This window comes from Amborella trichopoda, chromosome 12 (genome assembly GCF_054954075.1).
Source record: "Amborella trichopoda isolate Santa Cruz 75 chromosome 12, AtrichopodaSantaCruz75HAP2 v2.0, whole genome shotgun sequence".
Lineage (NCBI taxonomy): Eukaryota > Viridiplantae > Streptophyta > Magnoliopsida > Amborellales > Amborellaceae > Amborella > Amborella trichopoda.
Genome location: NC_142347.1, coordinates 8,409,497 through 8,434,793, shown reverse-complemented (window position 1 = coordinate 8,434,793; position 25,297 = coordinate 8,409,497). Strand labels below are relative to the sequence as shown.

The window sequence follows — 25,297 nt, the reverse complement described above, 5'->3', positions numbered from 1 at the left end:
TAGTTCAAAGAAATTAGTAAAATGAGAATAAAATATGTTTAGGAGGGTAGGAAATATAATCAGTGAATTTCTATGTAGTAAGATAGGTTTTGCAACCTTAGATCAGTGGAAAAATGAAAGTCGAAAATAGTCTATATAGATATTTTCCCTTTTTTAAATGACTCCTTTTTTATCAAAACCTAACGTCCTGTTCAATCTCTCTCAAAACTCTGCCTCTCTCTCTCTTTCTCAAAACTCTTTTCACTCTCATACCTAAGTGGGTTTTTGCAACTCTCCCCCAGCGTCTCTCTTCTCTCTCTCTCTCTCTCTCTCTCTGACCTTCGTCTTTCTCCGTTTCAAAACTCCATCCCTGTTTGTTTTTATTGTGAGGCAAACAGCTCGAGTTTCACTCACAAATGAGAAGTAATTAGCTACAGGAAGATCCATAGTTCCACCACCTTTGAAATGAAACCTTTGCTATGGTAAGGTCAATTTCTCACATTCCTTTGCAACATCATAGCAAGGCCTCAGACCACCCCTCTCCTCAATTCCTTTCTCTCTCTTTAATCTAACTTGTGCCTCAAACTTCTCTGCAACTCTATCAAAGATTTCTTTCTCCATAAAAATGAAGGTAGTACCGAACTCTATGATACAACCGCCATTACCAGAGGGCTTAAGCTTTAACAATTCATAAGGAATTTTCACCTTCTTTCCACCTACTGTTATCTTTCTAAGCCCCAAGTAATAATAAAACTGAAAAGGCATGTTTTCTGATATTGGGTTCTTCAAAAAAGATGTGAATTCAAGGTTGCTCTCATCAACCAAGGCATCAAGTTGCATTGGATGGCTCTTTTTTGTGTAATCAAACCTATGTGAAACCAAACAATAAGAGAATTTCCCCAAATTTAGCTGGTCTGGTAGAGAGAGATTACACCTTCCGATCCCAGCAATACCTAAGGGCTGCCTACTAGAAATTAGAGAGCAGCCCACTACAAAGTCCTTAAATTTAGAGCACCTTACTAAATTTAGAGTCTCATAAAGGAGAAGACCAGAGGTTGAACCAAATCCATATTGTACGATGTAAGGTGAGCAAACATGGGATTTACAAAGAGAACTTGAGCCTTAAGATTCAATTATCCATTTACACTTTGGATTTAGACAACCCACTAATTTAGCAGAGGTAGATAGTAGAAAGTAATGATCATTGGAATTGGACACATAGCACATATGTATTTTGAGGTACATGGAAACCAAACAAGGTTACTACCTATGTCCATGATGAAAGAAAGAGGTTGAGGAGGTGTTCCAAAATTGAGAGTGATAGTGTACCCATCATAGCTTACAGGATGTTATGGTTTTAAAGCGACAAAATCATAATGTGCCAATATCTTTGTCTTCGATCTGTGATTTGGTTTCACCTTTTATTTCTCTTTTGTAACTATGATCATTGTCTCATCCATCCATATGTGTCTTTAGTCTTGTTGTCAAGTTCATCACACAATATCCTAGACTAGTCCGAATCTAAACCAAGACTCGGGTATCGGGTATTAAAACTTAACACTCACGATTCGGTGGGGTTTATATAACTCTCTCACTGATTTAAAATACCCTAAGAACTCACAAGCACTTTTAACAACTTGTACTTCATAGTGGGATTAAAAAAATATAAAGTATCAATGCCCTTCTCACACATTGAATATAGGAAATAATGTTTTTCTGGTTTTTCAGGATGAGTATGGTACATTTCAATGGACATAACTTTAAATTTACGCATCATTTAATCATGAGACTTATTCTCAGATAAAATAAACTCAAAATTAAACAACTTTCGTTTAGAAAGTAGTATTGAATAATGGTCCAAAGTGGATCAAATAACATGATTATCATAAGGTCAATTTCTACTTTGTGTAGTAGAAATTACAGTATGATACCCCTCAAGTAAAATGACTATAATTTTCAAAATATGGGGAGTTTTCCTATGAGCCCAAATGTACATTTAAACTAGACTCGATTCCACAAAGTACAAAGTAGTTCTAACTCATTCCCATAAGTTTTGATATATTAAAATTCCCACTGAAAAAGGTATAAAGTTCTTGAAAATGTCTTTTTCAGATTTGACACACTTTAATAAACGGTCAATAACTTCCAAAATATATACAATATGATTATGAGACTTTTTCATATAAAAATACACGCAATAACACAAAATACTACCAAATATTATTCTCTTATATAAAGTATTGAATGCCCTACCATTCCCTCACAAATACACAAACAGTTCTTAATAATATTCATTCACAGTTCTCATGCCAATGACACTATCAATTCTCAAATTCAAAGCATATACATCATGGCAATCATGATCAAGTAGTTATATAATTTAAAAATTAAATTATACACAATATATGAGGACTAAGGGACTATATTAGGGCCCTGCTCTTACAGCATACAGTCTTACAGAGGAAGCCCAATGGAAAGAGAGAGAGAGAGAAATATGGAGTTTTGAGAGGGAGAGAGACGCGGTTTTGAGAGAGAGAGAGAGAGAAAGAGGAGAGAGAAGATGGAAGAGTAGTAGAAACCCACCAACTTTGGGTACGAGAGAGAGGTGGGCGACAGAGAAAGATGGAGTTTAGAGAGAGAGAGAGAGTTTTGAGAGAGAGGTGAGCGATAGAGAAAGATGGAGTTTAGTAAGAGAGAGAGAGATGGAGGGGTTAACAAGACTTTAGATTTTTGATAAAAAGGGAGTCATTTGAAAAATTATTTAGAAATAATATAAAGTCAAATGAGTCTAGGAGTTTGGAAGATAAAAAAGATAGACTTAATGCCGCCAGAAAGAGTACAAAATCTTGGGTCCCCTGAGAAATGGGTGTAAAAAACAGGGGATACAGAGAAATTTTCCCTTCTTTAAACTCTATTTTTTTCCAATAATTTTCAGCTTCATTTGGATGTGCTTTGTTTAATCAGCCTTTAAATATATTTTTCATATTTTGTTAGATTTTTATTTTATTTATTTTATTTTTTAATACTTTTTTTATCGCCTGAGACTTGCCCAGTTGAACCGGCCGGTTTACCAGTTAGGCGGATTGAATCATTTCCAGACCCATGTCTGGTTAACTGTTCCAATTTGATTTTTCCTACACCGGATCAAACACAGCTAAAGGGATAAATGATTTGCCCAATAAGCAACTCTTTGCTTGAACGATGTGTAATCAAATTCGATTCACTCGTGCAATAAAAAAAGTGAGGGAAAGCTTTCTATGCTTCCCCTACAACATAGAAGTTTTATCATCCCCCACCTTTTTAACAATTGATTTGAAATGGATGGTTGAGATTAATTGATTCAAGTTGTCAAAAAAAGAGAGTCATCGGCTATGCCAGTAACCCATTTAAAATAGCCCATACCAGAGAGAGAGAGAAATCCATTTTTAGGTTTAGAGATAGAGAAAGACAAAGAGAAAGCATGGGAGAAGGGGAAAGTGCAGGGAAAAGGAGAGCAAGCGCAGAGCACTAGAAGAGAGAGAGTGAAACCATTTAAGTACGCCATATCTTCCCACCTGTGGGACGGATTCCAAAGAGAGACAGAGACTAAACCCATCGCTCAAGGAGAAGGAGGAACACAGGTAAGGATACTCCAGCCATATTTCGACTCGTACCTTCTTCCCTTTATTTCGACTCAACATAATAGAGAACAATCAACATAATATTTCGGCCATATTATGTTGTAATTTCTTTCTTATTGATTGTTGCCCTAGGGTCTATTCCTCTGAAAAATTCCTCCACTTTTTTTTTTTTTTGCTTGGACTCTGATTTATAGGTTGTATCTCTCTCTCTTTTCTTCATTGGATCAAAGGATTGTTGTCACGATTGTGTTCAGTTTTTGTATTTTAATGGCAATATTATGATTTATTCATTGGTAAGGATTAATGGCTCATATGCTTGACTACTACCATGAGCTTCTATGAGATGATCCATAAACTTTAGTGAGAGAGCTTAGGATAGAGACATACTTAGTCTGCTATTAACAAATTGTGTCATGTATTGTCTTTCTAGCAAATTGGTGCTTATTTGCGGTGGCTTGAGAGGAAACTTAGACGGCTTGTATAATTGCGTATACAAATTTTTTACTAGTGGCACTTTTATCATGCATGTTATTTTAATCAAGTCACTTCCATCGTTGCAGTCCTTTGTGCCTGCATGATCTGGGTTAGGGGTCTATCCATCCAATCGATGATATTCAAAATTTTTCATATCATATCAAAAAATGTCACCTTTGATATTTTTGTCTTCAATTTGAAGTTGTCTAGCATGAACTACTTGATGTGATATAATAGTCTTTTAATTTTCTCTTTACTTGTTTAGGAGATATGATCTTTCAAGATGATTTCAATTCAGATTCATTTGTCCCTATCTACCATGTTTGCGTATTTTCACCTTTTTTTATTTTTTACTGACTCTTTTCCTTTTATTTTATTTTTCAAACTGTCTCAACATCCTTAATTATAGGGAATATGAAAGGGGAACTCGGATTTTCAATTTAATGGTATTGATACGTAGAATTGTTCATCGAAGCTTGAGTCAGTGCTTAAGGGTAGGGGTATTTAGATCTAACCTTTGGAAACTTAGGAATAATTTTGCTAGACTATATTCAGTAAACTTTGCTACGGTCATTTGTGAGCACCCTAATCATTCTTGAACTTAGAAAGCAAATTTGGAATAGGATTATAATTTCTTTCTCATATATATATATATATATATATATATGCTTTCTTTCCATAACAATTATAAATTAGATTCAACAAAAATAAAAAGATTGTAACCATTCTTAAAAATACCTTTTTAAAAAATAAGCAGTATAAGCACCTTCCTCATAACATAATAAAATTAGCCTTTTATTTTTTTTACCTTTAAGAACATTGTGAATAGAACGTTCGAGACGGTGATGGTGAATTATTATGTTGCAAATTTTTTTTCCCTATAATTCAATTTTTGTTTGTGTATTGATATTTTGATAAATGTGTATGTAACTATGCATTGTCTTGGACTTAAGAAATTGCATAAGCGACAATACTCTGATCTCCTATATTTGCATGAGGAGAGGTACGACTATTCCTATCATCATCTAACTAATTTAGTTGTTGTTTCGTAATTCATATTTTTATCATATTATTAAATTTTTATTCTTTTAATGTTCTTACATTGTCTACAATAAATACTTATTATGCTAGTGAATTTCATTTCGGAAGAAAAAGATCAAGGTGGTTCGATATTAGAGATATCTAACTACCCTTTATGCTTTCTTTTTGAGAATTTTGGTCTAACATTCTAAGTATTGGCCAGTCCAACATTTCTGACATTGAACCACTTTATAAACTACAAAAAACTTAAAAAAATAAAAAAAAAAATTGTCCATTGTTTTCAACTTTGGATTGAGGGAAAATTTTGAGAAAAAAAATAAAAAAGAAAAGGTCCTCCTCATAAATTTTCCATAAAGTTTCGACGAGCCCATAATTACCATATGTGAATATGGAACGGACATAATATCTCCTATCTAAAATATTGGTATGAACGGTAGTCTAATTACAAAAACAAATACAACAAAAGATTTAGATTTAAGGAAATCCAAGAATGTGCCATATTTTTTAATTTATGTAATATTTATAATATATTAAAAACAATGGATGTATGCATGTAAAATATGCATTAGTTCTCTAACGCTGCAGTCTTAAAAGAATTATTAATGGAGACAACACGTTTTTTATTTAGGAAAAATTACGTCTTTATAATAGAACATATGGTAATTACGTACAAGTATTGATGTGGAGGTCCTGCCCCCCCCCCCCACGCACCATCTTTTTTTCAACTTTGCGTCGAGTTTGATTTTTTAAATATTGGACTGCCTTTTTTAAGTTGATTTTGTTATTTTTTTATATTCACAAGGCGGCCAGATGTCAAAAAATTTGAACTGCCTCATTATCAACAACCTCTAAACTTATATGCAATCCAATGATTGAAATATCAGATCACTGAACATGGCAAATTTTTTGTTTTTTTAAGCGGTTTGATGTTTGAAACATTAGACTGTCTATGGATGTTATATTTTTCATGGATAGCAATATTTTTTAATCCAAGAGTCTAATGCACCAATTTAATTCCAAACCTAGAAGTGTACTTGTCATTTTCTACGTGATGGAAACTCCTAGAGATTCAGGGGATTAACCAAACTATGCAAAGTGAATGAGTGATTTCTGAGCAAAGTGCTCTTGCTAGAGTAGGAAAAGTAAACTCCCTGAATGAACTCCATAGAATTGAGGAAGTTTATTGCAGGCAAAGATCACGAGTTAAATGGCTCAAGGAATGTGATTTGAACATTAAGTTTTTTTCATTCTATTGTTGGCGCTCGGAGGAGGCAAAATGACATCTCTAGTCTATCTATCAAAGGGGTTGAGCAGGATAATAAAGATGGGCGTAATCGAGCTGTCATTGAACACTTCCGTAAAGCCTTTACGTCGGAAGTGTGATTTACGCCCACAATTGTTCGTATTCCATTTAAAATCCTTCCTATGGATGTGGCTGCTCAATTAGAAGTGGATGTGACTATGGAGGAGCTGAAGGTTGCAGTTTTTTCTCTGGTAGGGGATAAGGCACCAGGGCCGGATGGCCTCCCTATGTGTTTTCATAGATTTTGGCATATGCTCTCTGAGGATAGTGCGGAGCTTTTGATAAGGGGAGAATTATTCAAGGGGATCAATGCAACTTTTGCCACCTTTATCCATAAAAAATTTGTTATTGTGGAACTTTCAGATATCATGCCTATTAGTTAGCTGATCAGTTTGTATAAAATTGTTGCTAAGATTTTGGCGATAATATGCTTAAGAAGGTGTTGATGTGTGTTATATCTAAACCTCAATCAGCCTTTATCCAAAATAGGCTGATAACTGATAATGTGCTAGTGGCTCAAGAATGTATCCATTCCATAGTTAAAAGTTAAGAACCAGGTGATGTGATCAAATTGGATATAGAAAAAGCCTATGATAGGGTTAAATGGAGCATTCTATTAGAAGTTTTGAAGAGGATGGGGTTTGGGGAGAAATGGCGTAATTGGATTTATGGTTGTTTATCCTCTACATATTTATAAGTGCTTATCGATGGGTACTAGAAAGGATTTTTCAAATCCTCTAGAGGTCTTCGTCAAGGATATCCTTTATCGCCTTTTCTCTTCACCATCTATGCAAAGTGTTTCAGTCTTATGATAACTAACGTGGTGAATAGAGGCAATTTCTCGAGCTTTCCTATTAGTTAGGGTGGGCCTATAATATCTCATCTTCAATATGCAGATGACACCTTGATATTTACTGAAGCTAAGAAGAAGTATATTGAGAATATTGGTAGGTTTTTAACGTGTTGTGGAATGGTTGTGGGGCTAAAAGTTAATATTACAAAAACATCTTTGGTTGGAGTCAATTGTAGTGTAGAAATGGTTAAGGATGTGGCTCTGACTGTTGGATATAAAGTTGATAACTTTCCCATTACTTATCTTGGGCTGCCAATTTCTGATACTAGATTTCCCATCTCAGTTTGGGATAAAGTGATTCAGTGTGCTCAAGTGAATTTGGATTTATGGAAGCCCAAGTATCTATCTCTTAGGGGAAGAGTGACTTTGTTGAGATCTTGCATGGTAAATTTACCTATCTATTAAATGTCCCTCTTGAAAATGCCAACAGGTGCAGTCAAGAAAAGCGAGAGGATGATGCGTAATTTCTTATGGGGTTCTTTTGGAGAGGATAAAAAATATCACTTGTTAAGTTGGGATAGGGTATATACCCCTAAATGTGAAGGGGGCTTAGGCATTCGAAGAATGTCTCTGATGAATGAGGCTTTATTAACTAAGTGGTGGTGGAGTAGTTTTTTTTTAAAGATCAGCTATGGTATAAGGTACTTATAGCCAAATATGGTGTCGATGACTTTGGAGTTTGGATTGGAGGGGGATAAAAAATGAATCAAGGTCGATTTTTTGGGGAGACATCTTTTTATGTAAAGCGTATCTTCATAGAGATATCCGATGGTGTGTGGGGAGTGGATCTCAAGTTTCCTTTCGACATCAAAAGTGGTTAGGTAACGGTCCATTGAAGATTTCCTTCCCTGATTTATATCCTAAAGTTTCCAATCTTAATGCTTTAATAAGTGAAACCTGTCAGTTAGTAGGGGAGCAACTAGTATGGAATATTCAATTTCCATATAACCGAGTTCATGAGAACATTATGGTGCAATTTACATTGTTGCTATCGCAGTAGCAGGAAGCTGTGTTTTCATGTAGTATTGAGGAAGAGATGGTGTGGGAGCATAAATAGGATGGATTATTCTCAGTGAAATCGATGTATCCTCTTCTGTTCCATGATCGCCATAGATGGTCGTTGCCTAAGATTGCAGAAGTATGGAAGTGACCTATACCTCAAAAAGTTCAGTGCTTTATTTGGTTGGATGGGCAAAATTAGGTAAGGTTCTGCCCAGTGTGTGCTTCACGTGTAAAGAAGATGGTGAATATGTTTCACATCTTCTTGTTCATTGCTGCTATGTTTCAAAATTTTGGGAATTCTTTTTTTATGCATTAGGATTCAGGGTCGCTTGACCTCAGGATATGCTGGGTATCATTTCACAGCTGGTGTTTCCCACCTTACCACAGTTGGGGTCTATTTTGTGGCAAATTGTTAGAGCAGTGTGTAGGAAGATATGGAAAGAACATACTCGACGCACCTTTGAAGGGTCTGCCCTCTCCTGTGATTGTCTCATTCAGCGTATATTTCATACTACTTGGACTTAGCATTCTATCACTAATGAAGGTAGGGGTATCACTGAGATTGATGTACGTTTAAACTTAGTAAACCTTGTTTCCTCTAATGTGGTAAGGACAAGATCTGTTGATCGATGGTAACCTCCTATTCAAGGGTGCTTAAAGTTAAACTTTGATGGTAGTTCCCTCAGTAATCTAGGAGAAGCTGGTATTGGGGGAGTAGTGAGAAACTGGACAAGAACAATTATTCTTGCTTATGCTGGACTTATTGGATATGCAACTGCTAATCTCGCGGAGTTCATAGCGTTGCTCAAAGGACTATTGTTCATTAAATCTATGAACTTGAGGAACTTCATCGTGGTGGAAAGTGATTCTTTAAATGTGATAAGATGGTGTAACAAAGAACAAAGAGTTCCTTGGATGCTTCGGTTAATTTGGGGTCAATTGATGGATTTGCCAGGGGTGTTGTCCATATCATTCCATCATGTGTTTAGGGAGTCCAATGGAATTGCTGATGGTTTAGCCAAGAGAGATGTTTCGCTTGAGTCTGTCTCTATTCTGCATGATGTAATTCTGGTCTTTATTTGGCAATAAAATTTGATAATTTCAGTCAGAAAAAAAGAAACTCCAATAGAGAGACTAAATGTTTGATTAAGAGAGAAACTAAAAATTACGTCTTTACTATAGAAAATAGGGTACTTATGTACAAGTCCCAAAATGTGGGGTATTTACGTGGAGGTCCTACCCCCGTTCTGTTTTTCAACTTTTCGACAAGTTTGATGTTTCTTTTAATTTTATTTTGTTATTTTTTATATTCACAAAGCAGCCAGATGTCAAAAAATTGAACTGATTCATTATCAGACAACTAAACTTATAAGCAGTCGAATGTTTGAAATAACAGACCACTCAACAGAGCGAAAGTTTTGCTTTTTCAAGCGGCCCAATGTTTAAAACATCGGACTGCCCATAGATGTTATATTTTTCATGATATTGTATTTTTTAGCGGTTCGATGACTAAATTGAAACACATGGAATCCTTGTCACCTTAAGCCTAACATAAATGAATCCTCCTCTCTCTCTCAATCAAATATTTAGTCTCTCTCTAGGAGTTTCTATCACGCAAAAATGACAAATATTCTTGTAGATTTGCAATCAAATTGGTGCATTAGACTCGTGGATTCGAAAATGTCTCTATTCATAAAATTTAACATTCATAGGCAGTATAATGTTTCAAGCATCAAACTGCTTGAAAAACATATAATTTCACCTTGTTGAGTAATCTAATTTTTCAAACATCGGACCACATCATAGTAGTTTAATTTTTAAACATCAGGCTGCCTTATAAATGAGGCAGTTTGGTTTTTTTGACATCTAACCATCCCGTGAATATCAAGAAATAACAAAAACAAATTCAAGCGCAGAGCAAAGTTTGGAAAAAAATAAAAATAAAAAAGAAATCGAGATGCAAGACCTCTGCATAAATACCCATAATTTTTAAAACAATCCATAAATCCCATATTTTTATAAGGCACGGACATAATTTTTTCTTCTGTTTACTGAAAATTGGAAATTCCACATATCAGTCGTCATGCTGGTGCAATTGTTGTGGTGTCCTCTTAGGGCATTTGGTTCGCAGGATCAGACTGTCTAAAAACAAAAAAAGTTTTCCCTTTGGATTATCACTTTTCCATGTTTGCTTCATCGCAAACTGGTAGACATTATTGAAATTGTAAAAGCATGTTCCCAGGTTTCCCAACACAAGTTTTTTAGAAATCCGCTTCATACCTATTTAGGCATGAAACCGATTTCCCATACGACGGAAAGCTCCTGTAGGGAGTGAACCCACCCAGGAACCCTATAAATTTCTCTTTGACGAAATGAATATGCCTTAAATGAAATGGCTTGTAGCCTTGACAGTAATATTGGTCTCTGACTCCATTCTCACCAAAAGGTAGGGCCTAAATCCCCACTAACCTACCACATTTTTAGGAAAAGAGCCTAGCATAATTGATTAGTGCTTGACTATTTGCAACTTTATGTCGTAGGATCAATTCCTATCAACGGTAAAGGCCCTCTCCCTACTTACTCACACCCAAAAAAATAAAAAATAAGAACAAAAAAACAAAAAACATGCCTTGAATGAAACGATGGAGACATCAAATACCATGAAAAAGACCAGTGGTAAACAATCGTTATTCAACTCGGGAGGGTCTAATACAGAGGTCGCATTAGGCTCTAATGCCAAGCCCCGTCCCCAAGTGGTGGTTTTATTCACTGCAGTAGAGTTACGACCCTACGCCGGCAAACCTCACATTGTTTGTTTGGATCGAAATTCATAATCTGAACATTAATCACCATAGAAGTAAGTAATCCCATTCGACCCCATTATTCCCATTTGAAAAGAGACCCTCCCCTTATTCAAACATTGAGGAACTTAGCATTTAGGAATGCTGATTTTACAGGCCTTTGCAATCCTCTGTCCATTTGAAGAATTGATCATCCTCGCGTAACTGGGGACCTTCAGAATTTGGCAGTGGCAGGGCTTAAACCGGTTGAGTCCGGAGCAACAGGCGGGTGTAGGCACGAGAGAGTTGTAGTATGCTGGGTAACATGCTTGCAATCCCGTCACATTGCAAGCGACCGCGGTCGTAGGCAAGCCATTGCTCAGAACAAGCATTACAGTCAATATAAGCAGAGAGAAAGAAGAGATCTTCATCTCTTATCACAACGCAAAACTAAGGAATGAGAGAGAGAGAGAGAGTATGGCATGTAAGAGTGAGGTTTGGATCTCATTTTATAGGACGGAGATGACTGCAAATAAAGCATGGGTATCAATTCTGACATGGGGAAGAGATTTTTTTTAAAAAAAAATGAACTTTAAGTAGGGGGCAGAGCTTATTTCAAACTGAAGAAAAAAAAAATCAATTTAAAATTTTGGGTATCTATCTGAGAATTACCACATAATTATTTTTTAAAAGAAAGATTTTGACATGAACCATTACTCTAGAACTCTTCGCGCTACATTATCAAGAAGTAGGTGTTTATGACCATAAGTAGAAATCTGTTACATTTCTCTCTCAAACGATATATTCATATCTAGATCTATCACAAAGCCATAAAGCCAATTGGACCTTCTAACAAATCTGATACCCCGAGTAATGTAACTTACTACCAATGAGTGTGCGAAATAAAAAAGTATCCCCATATGCTAAGTAGGGCCGCAATTGGGCCGGGTTTAGGGTAAGAGCCCGAAATTTTTGCCCAGCCTGGGGAATGCCCAACCCGGAATTGTGACCATTCGGCTCGATCCCGGCCCAAAAACGTTTTATCAAAGCCCGGCCCAGCCCGCACCCGGCCCAGCCCTCACCCTGCCCAATTAGAAGCTTTTTTCTTCCTTTTTTTTTTTAAGGAAAAAGTTTATATGAGGATGCTACCTTATAATGTAGAACTACGGATGCCCCTCAAAAATCCATCGAAAAAGGTAGTTTTAATGTTCAAAAACCCTTTGATTGATCATCTCGACATCGAGATGTATGACTATGAAAAAGTAAAAGATTTTAAGTCTTGCATTTTACAACATATTATCTACACCATCTATTTTCAAGATTTTCATATGTTTATAGATATACTTGATTTTAACCATTTTTAAATTTTAAAATTTTATAATTACATATAAAAATTGATTTGGAGATAATCCTAAGAACATTTTACATCAAAATTATATACCATGACAAAATTTGAGGGTGCACCTTACCTCTACACCTACAGATGCATTTGTATGCCAACTGTACCTTTTTAAAGGAAAAACTTTATATAAGATTGCAACCTTAAATGTAGAATTAAAGATGCGCCTCAAAAATCTATCGGAAAAGGTTGTTTTTATATTGAAATACCCTCTAATTGATCATTTCAACATCAAGATGTATAAATATAGAAAAAAAAAAAAAAAAAATTGAATCCTAGAAATAGTGCATCTTACAAGACATTATCTAGACCTTCCATTTTCAAGATTTTCAATTGTTTATAGATCTATTTGATTTTAACCATTTTTTATATTTAAAAATTTATAATTAGATATAAAAATAGATTTTGAGATAATCCTAAGAATGTTTTACACCAAAATTATGTATTATGATCAAATTTGGAGGTGCGCTTTAATTGGATTGTTTAACGTTGCAATCTTATAGAAACCACACCCTTTTTTAAATGTCTCTTCAAATGTTTTCCTTTTTAAGCCATATATATATATATATATATATATGAAAATGCTGAGATTAGTTAACTAGCTCATATCAACATATGAGTCCAACGGTCCAGATTGTATCTAGCCCGATCTGACGGTCACGGCCTCATTTTGAATTTTAATTTTAATTTTTTTTATACTAATCCAAATAACTTGAAATTTTAGGCGTATGTTCTTTTCATCAAGTCGCTCCTAATAAAAATATTTAAGATTAATTAAAAAAATAAATTGATCAAAATACTGCCAAAAATTTTCAAGAATATTTTGGTTAATTTATTTCTTACAAAAAAAATTTGATATTTTTATTGTACTCTTCCTATTTTGAAAAATACACGTTTAAACACGTTCAAACACGAAATGAAGTTGTGACCATCATATGAGCCAAAATTCAATTTGAGTTGTTGGGCTCAAATGTTCATATGAGCTAGTGGGTTAATCTCAATATTTTCCATAAGGGGAAAGTATATAATGTGACCATCTATCTTTTATATAAGGTGGTCACAATTAATCTTTGACCAATGGATATGAAATTACATGGCTACATTTATTCCATTGACTAAGCTTAAACTTCAAAAGAAATTTTTTCGAACTTTGTGACAAACCCATGCTATCATATTTCACATCAGATGATGGTTATAACTAATTGTCACCTCCTTGTATCAAAAGTAAATAGTCGTATTGCATACAATCCATATAATAAAACTATTTACTTTTATTTAAGGAGAGTCACACAATCATTATCGACCATTAAATGTGAAATTAGGTGGTACAAAATCCAAAATAACGTCCCTTGAACTATGTGAGACACTCTATGCTTTGGGATTTCACATTTAGTGCCTAAAATTGATTGACATTCTTGTGTCAAAAGTGAATTATCTTAGCCCCATGTGGTTTTCTAGAAATAGATGTCCTCGGGGATACATCTTCTGGGATTGGTATATCTCGGAATTCGCATCTCTTAGAATATAGGTGTCTGCTATTTGGATAGCATCTAGCAATAGCCTTGGAAGAGACATGTCTGCTGCCTGGATTGCCCGAAAGATGTGTCTCCTAAAATTTATACAATATAATATTATAAAATTATAATATTATAATATTAGAAAATTATCATAAATATATATTTTGGGCTAATTAAAAAAAAAAAACATACTTTCCTAAATATCGTCCGCACTTTTTTTTTTGTCAAAATAGCATTCATTGTAATTGTATTACCGTGAAAAGATTACGATATAACAAGTATTGTGAATGTTTTGAAGCATCACGGTATTTTTAAAATGTTGTAAGATCGCATAACTCAAAAAACCGTGGTATGATTTGCCTCACATTCGTCGCATGGCTTAAGATTTGCTCCACATCCAAATGAAAACACTGCCTTAGTTATACGTAACATATAATTAATTATGATTATTACATATAATTAAAGTTCATTATTTATTATCATATATTAATTATTATAAGATTTTATTATATATATTATAATATTATATCCACTGTTTGACACATTATTAAATATAATTAATATTTTAATTACATATTTTATAATATATATTAACTATCACAATATAATATTTATTATTTACATATATTAATTATTGCAACTATTAATATATAATTGTGCTTTGTTAGGGCGGATCTCAACCCACTCTATAAAATATAATTTACCGCAGGTTTTTGGGGCCAATGGCTCTCTTATGGTCTCCCTTGGAAATGTTAGTTTCATCTATCTTAGAGGAATTGACCTTAAAAAAAAAAAAAAACAGTTAAAACGTGAAAATCAATCTCCACACACAAATGGGACCCCACCTTAGGAGGGCATCCAAACAGCATTTACGGGCCAATTTCATGAAAATGGATCTCCCAGAGATCCATAGATCAAACGGGCCTGCAACAAAAAGTAATAGTATCCCAATAATATCTTGATAACAAGAAGTGTCAATTTTGTTTCTACTGCTGCATTGTCTTTTGTTGTCTCTTTTGCCTTTCCCCCACAACTTCCTCTTGCAATCATTTTATCTGTGGATATGCAAACTCAAGTTTTGTACACTTTGGTTATTTAACAAAGGGTGTGGTTTACTAAGGTTGCAACCCTAAATAATAGGCGCACCTTTAAATTTTATCATAACATATAATTTTGATGTAAAATTTTTTTAAGGTTATTTCAAAATTTATTTTCAAATTTAATTATAATATTTTAAATTCTAAATATGATTAAAATCAAGTAGATCTATAAACATATGAAAATCTTGAAAATGGATGGTCTAAATAATGTGTTATAAGATGCATCATTTTTGTGACTTAAAATCTTTGTTTTTATATAGTCATACCTCTCGATGTCGAGATGATCATTTCGAAGGTTTTTTAACATTAAAAAAACATTTACCAATGGATTTTTAAGGTGCATCAGTAGTTCTAGATTTTAAGGTCGCAACCTTATATAAACTTTTATCTTTAACAAAAGCAAAAGTTGCTAAAACTTTTTTTCTTTCTAAAATTAAATTATTACTAAGTACAAGATACCTTATCACAAAAAAAATAAAAAAAAATAATATTGCTGAATAAAATTATATAGGAGCAATAGAAGCGAGTCACCTACTAAGTACAGCGCGATGAAGCGCCTGGCATCATTTGGGTCGACAAAGGTGTTCTTTTGAGTGAACGTTATATTCACAATTAATATGAATTTTATTTTGGTCGACAAACGTATTCTTTTGAAAAGTGAGGACGTTATATTCACAATTCGTATGAATTTTATTTGGGTCGACAAAGGGATTCTTTTGAAAGTAGGACGTTATTTTTCTAAATAGTGTTGTAAGATTTGTTCAAAAGAAATTTACTGTGAACATTCAAAAAATAAAAATAGTATTGTAAGATGTGTGGAGCTATTCAAATAATAGGAAAAATTACGTCCGTAATGTTTTATTTGACCATTATTACGTGATCTTCCAAAAATATGAGATATTTATGTGGAGGTCTTTTTTTTCTTCTTTTTTTCAAGTTTACCCATCCCCCTCCACTGTTTAAAACATCGGACCGCATGTTAAATTTATTTTTTTTTATTTTATGATCACTTTAAACTTTCAAAAATTGAGGTCTAAAAACGTCCTAATGGAGCTATTTAGACAAACATCAGAGCACTTTAAACCTTCAAACAATGATGTTTAAATGCAGTCCAATGTTAAAAACATTGGATCGCCTTGGGTCGTTTAAGACCTCGTATATAAATATTTTGGATAGGAATAACCTAGTATTCTCACCTTGTTGGCCGTTTGGCTCTATACAAGAGCTCAAAACCTACTTTTTTGTCATCCCCAAAAAGCCCTAAAACGGGGATATATGTACTCCTAAAAAAAATTGGAATATGCATATTCCAGCTTTTCCCAATTTAAGTTTTACTTGAAAATAACTATACTCGTTGCGTTTTGTCTTCGGTTTTTTAGTACTCCTCTCTGTGTATGGAGGGTTCTCTTTCTCTCTCTCTCTCTCTCTGCCATGGCAAGCCCTTTGCAGCGAGCTTGTCCTCCCCATTTTTCACAATAGGAGAAGCCAAGAACTACGGCAAAAATATATTGCCCCCATTTTTCACAATAGGAGTAGCCAAGAACTACTGCAAAAATATATTGCTTGTAGCATCATCATGAAAGGACCAGGGTGATCTAATACGGTATGCATTATTTTATTTTATTTTTATTTACACTGATTAGAACACTTATAATGATCATTTACAATTATTTCAACTTAAAATAAATCAGACAGCCCTCACATGCTGCCATTAAGAATAATTAAATAAAGAGAAGAAGAAAACAAGACTGAAAAAGAATTGACTGCATGAATAAAAATAGTATCGCCGGAAGAGTACTTCAACGGGTCTTTGAAACACCCCACTGTTATACATCATTTTTTATGTACTTGTATCCCCGAGGTGAATAAGGGGAGAGCCGGTACTAACCTAGTGCCGCCGGTGCCCAAGACACTGCCAGATCACAAGAACATTGTTGTAATAAGCCTAAAATTGGGCGACCTTTGAAGAAGCGCCAGAATGGCCTCAAATTCCATAAAAGCATAGTTTTGGATACCTTAAGGACACCCACAAATTTTTGTTGTGTTCTGACAAGTTTTGATATGATCAGAACGAAACTTGGATTTTAAATCCAGTTCCTATTATGCAGAAAGTGAACCGTATAACTATAGGCCTATTTTTTGGGTCTAAAAATAGTATCAGACTACTACCATTGGATCCGAAACATCAAAAAAACTCCGGGTACCTAATTTTGGCTCAATCGGACACTCCGGGACCATTGTGAACCTAACTTACCATAAAAAGGTAGGTTTTATACTATTGCGATACAGCCTCTGGTGAACCAGTTTCCATGAAAACTGTGTTTTTTCATTTCATAATGATTTTCAAATGCTCATAACTCACTCATTTTGAGTCCAATTAAGCCCAAATTCGAATACAAGCTAGATCTTGACGACCCCCTCGTTTTGACATATGACACACGTCATGACGTGGCCCAAAACAAGAGAATTTCTAAAGAAAAGATGAGTTCATAATGATTTTCAAATGCTCATAACTCACTCATTTTGAGTCCAATTAAGCCCAAATTCGAATACAAGCTAGATCTTGACGACCCCCTCGTTTTGACATATGACACACGTCATGACGTGGCCCAAAACAAGAGAATTTCTAAAGAAAAGATGAGCTCGAAACATGAAAATTTAGATTTTATAAAGAAGAACATCCAATTCTTTAAGAGGCCATGGCTCAAGATCCCGATGTTGGATCGTTGCAAGTATGAGTTCGCCGTGCTTCGAAGAGCTACAATTTAATATAATTTTGTGAATGATCGGAGGCCGGATGACACGAATTTTAATGCCAAAAATGACATATTTTTTCAGTCATCGAAATCCCATTCTGGCAACTTCGCAAAATTGAAACATGCTCAAATGGAGACCAAAATAGAAATTTATCATCAAATGATCGTGATAGTATCCTCTTCAATTTGTGATCAAACTGAAGGCTTGGAACATCATAGATCGTGCCGGATTGGTGGTCGAAGAATCACAAGTTTATGGAACTTGGCCGGATTTTGGGTTCTTCTTTAAAACTCTCTTTCAAGACGATCAAAGGATAGCAACACGTGCGCAATAATTTAAGCATCGATTCTACAATGATTGATCACCTGAATTACCACCTTAAGCGTCCAAAAAAGCTCACGCAAGAGGCCCTTCATGGAGAGATGGTTTTATCATTTGTTGAAAAGTGCTGAGGGTATTTTGATCATTTGGTCCAAAAACGGGGTGAATATTTTAATTTATAAAATGTATATTTTTTAACAATTTTGGTAGTTTTTTAGCATTTCACCCTTGTTTTATGATTGTTCTATATAAGGAACTCAAGTCATTCATAATACTCTCTCTTAGTCATTTGTAATCAAACTCTTGAACACTTGAGCATTTGGAGCTAGTTTTTTTACTTTACTTTCAAGTTCAAGTTCAAGTTCAAAATTCAAGATGAGAGGACAGAGAAACATTTCCTAGAGAGAGAAACTACCCGTAGGAACCCTACACTCCCTAGAACCCAAAAGTTTCAACGACCTTAGGATTCCCAATAATCCCATATTCCCTAGAACTCCTAGTTTCCATACACCCCTAGAACTCCTAACTTCCAATCCTAATCCATACACCCAATACCCTATCCTAGGTACCTTACACCATACACCATAGACTATAATACACCATATACATTAACCTATCCCATATACCTTAATTATCGTACACCTTACCCTCTACCATACACCTTAATTCCTATACACCACACCTCAACCTAGCCTGCCTAAACCATACACCTAAGCCTTTGACCCTAACCTTGACCCACAAAAACCAAGACCTCTCTCTCTCTCATGTGCATTCAAAGGGACCAACCATTTAGGCTCAAGTATATTCTAGGTCCATTCTTTCTCCTCTTTCTCTTTCTCTCTCTCTCTTTCTCTCTCCCTCTCACTTTCTTTTTTTCTCTCTTTGTCCCTCTCTCTCTACTCCTGCTAGCACCCAGGGCAGGTCCGAGCCCTCCCTCTCTCTGCTATTTTTCTCTCTCTCCCTCTCTCGCTTGTTCCAGACCTCAACCTGCACCTGGGGTGGGCCCGGCCTCTTTCTCTCTTTTCCCTTCTCTCACTCTCTTACTCTCTCTTCCATCCGCCCTCTCTCTCTCTCTATTCTCTATCTGCCCCTCTTTTTCTCTCTATTCCCCATCTGCCCTCTCTCATCCACCCCCTCTCTCTCTCCCATCCACCCTCTCCCTCTCTATGTTCTCTATCCACCCCCTGTCTCTCTCCCATTCACCCTCTCCCTCTCTCTATTCTCTTTCTACGCTTCTCTCCCATCCTCTCTTTCTCTCTCTATTCTCTATCTGCCCCTCTCTCTCATCCACCCTCTCTTTCTTTGTTCTCTATCCGCCCCTCTCTCTTTTCTCGTTATCCGTCCCTCTCTCTGTTCTCTATCTACCCCTCTCTCTCCTTTCTCGTTATCTGCCCCTCTCACTACATACACCTATCCGCCCTTACTCTCATACACCTCATCCACCCCTATTCTCACTCCACTTTCCTCATCCGACCCTTTTTCCCTACATATCCCTAACCGCCCCTACTCTCATTCTCCCCTACCCGCTCCTCTCACTCCACTCCCCTTATCTGCCCTACTTTCATCCACCCCACCCTCATTCCCCCTATACACCCTATTTTCATCCGCCACACTTCTCATCCCCCTACTCTCTCACTCCACATGCCTTATCTACCCTTCTCTCATTCTTTCATATGTTCAATCGTCCCTTTACCCCATTCACCCCTCTTCTTTCATTTTTTTTTAACACTTTCTTCTCTCTCTAAATCATATCTTAATTTCTCATTCATTTTACTTTGTTTCTCATTCTTTTTCTTTGCTTTTTGCTTCTTTTACCTCTTGAGCACTCGATTCATATCGTCCTGAGATAGTGCCCTAAGGTTCTAACTCTCGAATTGCTACTCTAACCACCAACTCATACAGTGAAGTCGGGTCATAAGAGACATTGATTCTCTTACACTCGATCATTTGGGTTGGGGTCATCCTGAGTCAGCTTCCTTTAGAGTTATGATCATTCACTACTTTGACTATCGAGTCACACAGTGTTTAGGTTGTAAGAGGCCTTCATCTTTCTCTCTCTCTCTCTCTCTCTCTCTCTCTCTCTCTCTCTCTCTCTCTCATCTTCTTCTAACCCTTGATCACTTTCAGGGGGTTCTTTGGTTTAGTAACATAATTATAGGCTCAGTCTTGTAACTCCACTTTCTAAATCCTTTGGTACTAAAGCTTCAAACCTGGTACTTTTTCTTTTCTCCGGTAATACCTCTTAGGAGAGGTTACACCGGGTGGCTGCCCAATTTTTTTCAGGTCATGTCTTCACTTTTTTTAACTTTGCTTTCTTCATCTTCTTCTTCTGCTCACTTCTAAAATAAGTCATCCTCAAGTTATTATTCTTATTCTCTTATTTCTCTTCTCTCTTGCTTATTTCTACTACTCTACCCCTATAACTAGAGCCATGTACCGAAAAGAAGTACATCAAAGAGGACTACATTATATTTGGATTTCATTAACAGTTTCAAGTGAGAGTCTATGTGAGGTGTTGAGTTTAGAGAGGGGATCAAATTCAAACCGCACTACTGAACAACCAAAGGGCTTTTGTTCATTGATCTGAGAGGGTAATAGCCCAGGCTTATCCCAAGAACTAAAACTGTAGTGAGGTAGGCGCTTGAGTTCATCTCTTCATCGCTTTAAAATCCTCTCATAATTGGACATACGTATCTACACGCGGCAAACTAGTCACTCGCGCATTCATGAGGTCGGGCGGTTGTTCGAGAGGGGATCAATTGAACATAGGTCCCCAAGGGAGCCCAAATGAGGAAGATCCAAGCCCGACCACCCACACCGGGTCTCCTCCTCTAATGACACATGGGATCACAAGATCAATCTCAAATCTGTAAAGTTTTGACTATCTCTTGAGAGCTTAGGAACCACAATAAAATAAATCTCAACCTGAGTGTAAGTGGAGTGTACCACCTTCTCTACTTAGGTGGGAAATAAATTTATTCTAATTCCTTTTGAACATTAATTTATTTTAATAAACATATTTCACAAAAATAAAATATTCAGAGTCTCAAAATAATTATTCTAAAATTAATCAATATTTGATAAAATAAATTTGATGGGAATAGGATCCTTAAGGTTTAAGAATTACTGATTTTGAAACAATCCATCTTCTACTATGGGTCATAATCTACACTTGCTTTCTCAAACTGACCCAGTATTACCCATGACCCACAGTTCAATGTAGGGGGGCTCATGATTGGGTTACCAAAGTCAGCCAATAGACAAGGGAATATAATTTCAGTCTGTGGATTATAGGTTCTCTCCTAGAAACAAGTTCTAAGGTCACACTGACCTGATGCAACCATAGCTCTATGGTGCATATGGGTAATCTCTTTCATATGTGCATGCATCACCCTCAATGGTGACTGCTTTCCCAATATGGTCATCATATGCACATGTTGTGTGATGGATTAGTGATGCGGCTTTTGGCCCTCGTCTCTAAAGACCAACCATCACACACAATGGTCACACAATCCCTTGGCTCCTTTATCTAGGCAACTCCGACCCAATCAAGGGATAACCTATCAACTCTCATCGGTGTTTATTCCATGCTCAAGAATTAAAGGTTTTCGAGCTCTACTGACCTAACATGCAAAGCCTAGTCTAAGTTAGTGCAAATAATATTTCAATAGTTTGATCCACATAGGACCATACTCCCAATCAATTTAAGTTCTATAAAATTCTTATTACAAGCTCTTATAAGGCATTTAATGGCCACACTAACCCAACACATCAACTGTCTGAGCGCCATTGTTGCTCTTGTTCAAAGTAGACGACCTCCCTTCAACTAGACCTCCAGGTAACGTTTCTGAGGACTCTAAAAAATTGACCTCACTCGCTTTGGATTGGTACTTTCTCTCTACCTACTATATCCATTTCCTCTTTCTTTCGTTTTCCACTCTCCAAACCATATAAATTATGTTTCGTAATTTGTGAATTGATTAATATCCCCCACAAAATTTATGTTCTCCATCGTTAAAAAATATATGCAGAATTGCCTGTAGCCTTCTCAAGCTCTGTAATGTCTTCCTCATCGAAGAACACAATGTTGAGTCTGATAATCGATGAGCTCAGTAATTTTGGGGGTCGATGGCTTTTTTTGGGGGTGATTTCTTTTTTATGCGATTTTTTTTTACATCGAAGTAGACATTGTTGTCTTTCTCAGCGAAGAACACAAGTGTTGTGTCTGATGATTTGTGCGCTCTGTAAGTTTGGAGGGTCAATGGCTATATTTTTTGGTACTTCTTGTTTGCTTTTATGCGATTGTGACATCGAAGAAGACAGTGTTGTGTTCCTCATCGAAGAATACAGTATTGTGTATGAAGATCTGTGATCTTTGTAATTTTTTTCTTTCTCTATTTTTCCTTGTCTTATTTAGCCATCCACTTTATTTTTCTTTGTCTATATGTTTGCTTTCCTTATTTATTGTGATTTCATTTTAATTTCCTTTGACAATGGTTTACTTTCTTGAAAATTTGTGATTCCATTTTAATTTCCTTCAACAGTGGTTTCGTTTCTTGAAAATTCATGGTATGATCGTTAGAATTCAAGTGCTCTTACTCTATGTTATGTTAACCTGAAGCAACACTTGAAAGTTATCAAGATCTCAATACTACCTATGAATGCGACTACCAAAAGCTGAAAAAGGTATTTCATTGCCTTCATTGATGACCACTCGCGATATAAGCCTATATACCTAATACATATGAAATCCGAAGCCTTAGAAAAATCCAAGGAATACAAAGGCGAGGTAAAAAACCAAACCAACTTGAAAATCAAAGTCCTAAGAACTACTAGGGGCGGAAAATATTCATCTGATATCTTTAGGGACCTGTGTGTGGAGCATGTCATCATTCACCTTTAACTTTCCTTGCACACATGATTCACACACTTTTGAAAGTTCACCTTTATAATTTTGAAGAATCTCATCTTTTCTTAACCTTTCCATTCTATTGTAACTTATGTGTCCTAGTGGCATATATCATAAGAAGACATCCAAATCATTTGAAGACGAGACATATACAACTTTTTCCATTATTTCAATAGAGTAAAGGGCATTTACAAGTTGACCGGTCAGAATTACATTACTGCAGTCTTTCACAACTACCTTATCACTATAGAAAGTAGTGATAAAACCGGCCTTAGCAATTTTGGGAACCGAAACCAAGCATGTCCTCATTTTATGAGCATAAGTGTTTGCTTTAGGATTAGAAGCTTTTCATTTTTCATTTTGAATGCATAGTCGCCAACTCCTAAAACCTCAGTCTTATGGTTTCTTCTCATATATATGTATTGCTCGTCGGGCCCCACGGGAGTGAAAGTGTAGAAGCTATTTTTGGTGTTTGTAACATGAGTCGTAGCTCCTGGATCAAGACACCAAGACGTCTCGTTAGGGTCGGCTAGCAACGACTCAAATACCACAAAAGAAATTTCTTTGTTGGTTCCAATATTTTTGTGGAACCGACAAAACTTTTCTATGTGGCCGACCTTTTTCCAATATCTCATCCATTTGTTTCTAATTTTGTTGTGTATTACAAATATGCAATTGACTTTTGATGATGCACAATTTCCCAACATTACTTATGTTGTTAACTGATTTAGGATTGAAAGCTTCATCCTCATCTTTGGATCACATGTTTGCTTTTGTGTAAAAGTAAAGCGATTTAAAGTGTATATATGTTTGCTTTTGTGGTAAAAGTAAAGCGATTTAAAGTGTATATATGTTGTGATAATATTCCACAACTTTCACATTCCTTATTTGGATTAGGATAGCTCTTGATCATTACTTTGTGTTTCAACATTGGATAAGCCTCCTGTCAACAACCCATTTGACTGGGTTGCTGGTCATATAAATAGCTATGGATTGCAGTTTGACATCCTGTTTCCACCCATTTCTCACAAAAGGTATGTTCTCTTTTGGGTGAGTGTGGTCATTAAAGGCCTTATGAGTGTTTGTAAAATGAAATGATATAATGGAATATGAACTCAGTGGGAGTGTGGTCCCTCGTGACCATGCTAAACAAACGGTGTTTACTAATACCGGACTATGCTTGACGATCTAAGCCAATCGATTGGAAACGTCTAGGTATAGAGGGGAAAGAGAGAGAGAGACGGAGAAAGAGAAACATAATTCGACCTACAAAAAGATAAGAAAATATGATCGGAACCATCTAACACATTCGTAATATTTAACTTCTTAATTATCTAATGAGATGCAGTGTTATGGATCTGATGTAACATGAGAATAAATTATCATAGGTCATGTACATATAGAGAGAGAGTGGGAGTGAGAGAGAGAATCATACCTAAAAAATTATTGAAAAATATAATCATAACCATCAAATTTACTTGTTACATTATTGATAATTTATTCCCATAAAAACTTTTTTATTAGCCATATATTACTTGGGAATCATCAATTGATAAAATGAACAGCTAAACTGCAGTAAAAAGTCAAACCTAGTTTTCATCTTCATGCTGCCAAATAGGATATTTTTCATATACTGGGTTTTTCCAGCAGCCAGCCAAACATCATTGTTTCCAAATTAGTTTTTACATGTACTAGAATTTACAAAACTAGGTATTGAGAGAAACTCAGGATTTGCGTATCCAGGGACCAAAACGATCCATAAACTTTCAAAAAGTGAGGTCTAAATGCGAAACATCGACCCACCTTAAACCATCAAAAAATGAGATCTAAATGGGCAACTGATGTTACGAAGCGGTCAGATGACTAAACAATCGGACTGCGGACAAATTTGTCAAAAAAAAAAATTTGGGCCTTTTTCGTTATAACGGTTTTAAAAAACTTGTACGGATGTAAATTTCCAGAGGGCATGTTAGTTTGGGGGAACTTATTTATGAGAACAAATAAGTCCCGAACACTATAGTGATTTTGGGTTTGACACAAAATAAGTGCTACGGTGTCAAGAACTTATTGGAACATTGTTATTTCTCAACTTTCCTATTTTTTACTTAAAATGAATAACTTTTTTGTTCCATGCTCGAGGCAAGAACTTAAATTTGGGAACATATTATAGCCAAAGACCTTGATATTTATTTTATCAATGGTATTTGTATTATATATAATATATATTAATCATACATATAAT

The 25,297-nt window shown here is 35.6% G+C and overlaps 1 protein-coding gene across 1 annotated transcript; it reads right to left on the bottom strand.

Annotated features, from left to right (window-relative positions):
- Positions 1-456: 456 nt before the first annotated feature.
- LOC148779419 (putative aspartyl protease At4g16563) lies at positions 457-1,328 on the bottom strand (the record flags this gene model as incomplete). Its single annotated transcript, XM_088854230.1, has 2 exons — positions 457-1,100; positions 1,205-1,328. Coding segments are annotated over 2 exons (768 nt in total), but the record flags the coding sequence as incomplete, so codon positions are not given.
- Between the last annotated feature and the right edge of the window lie 23,969 nt (positions 1,329-25,297).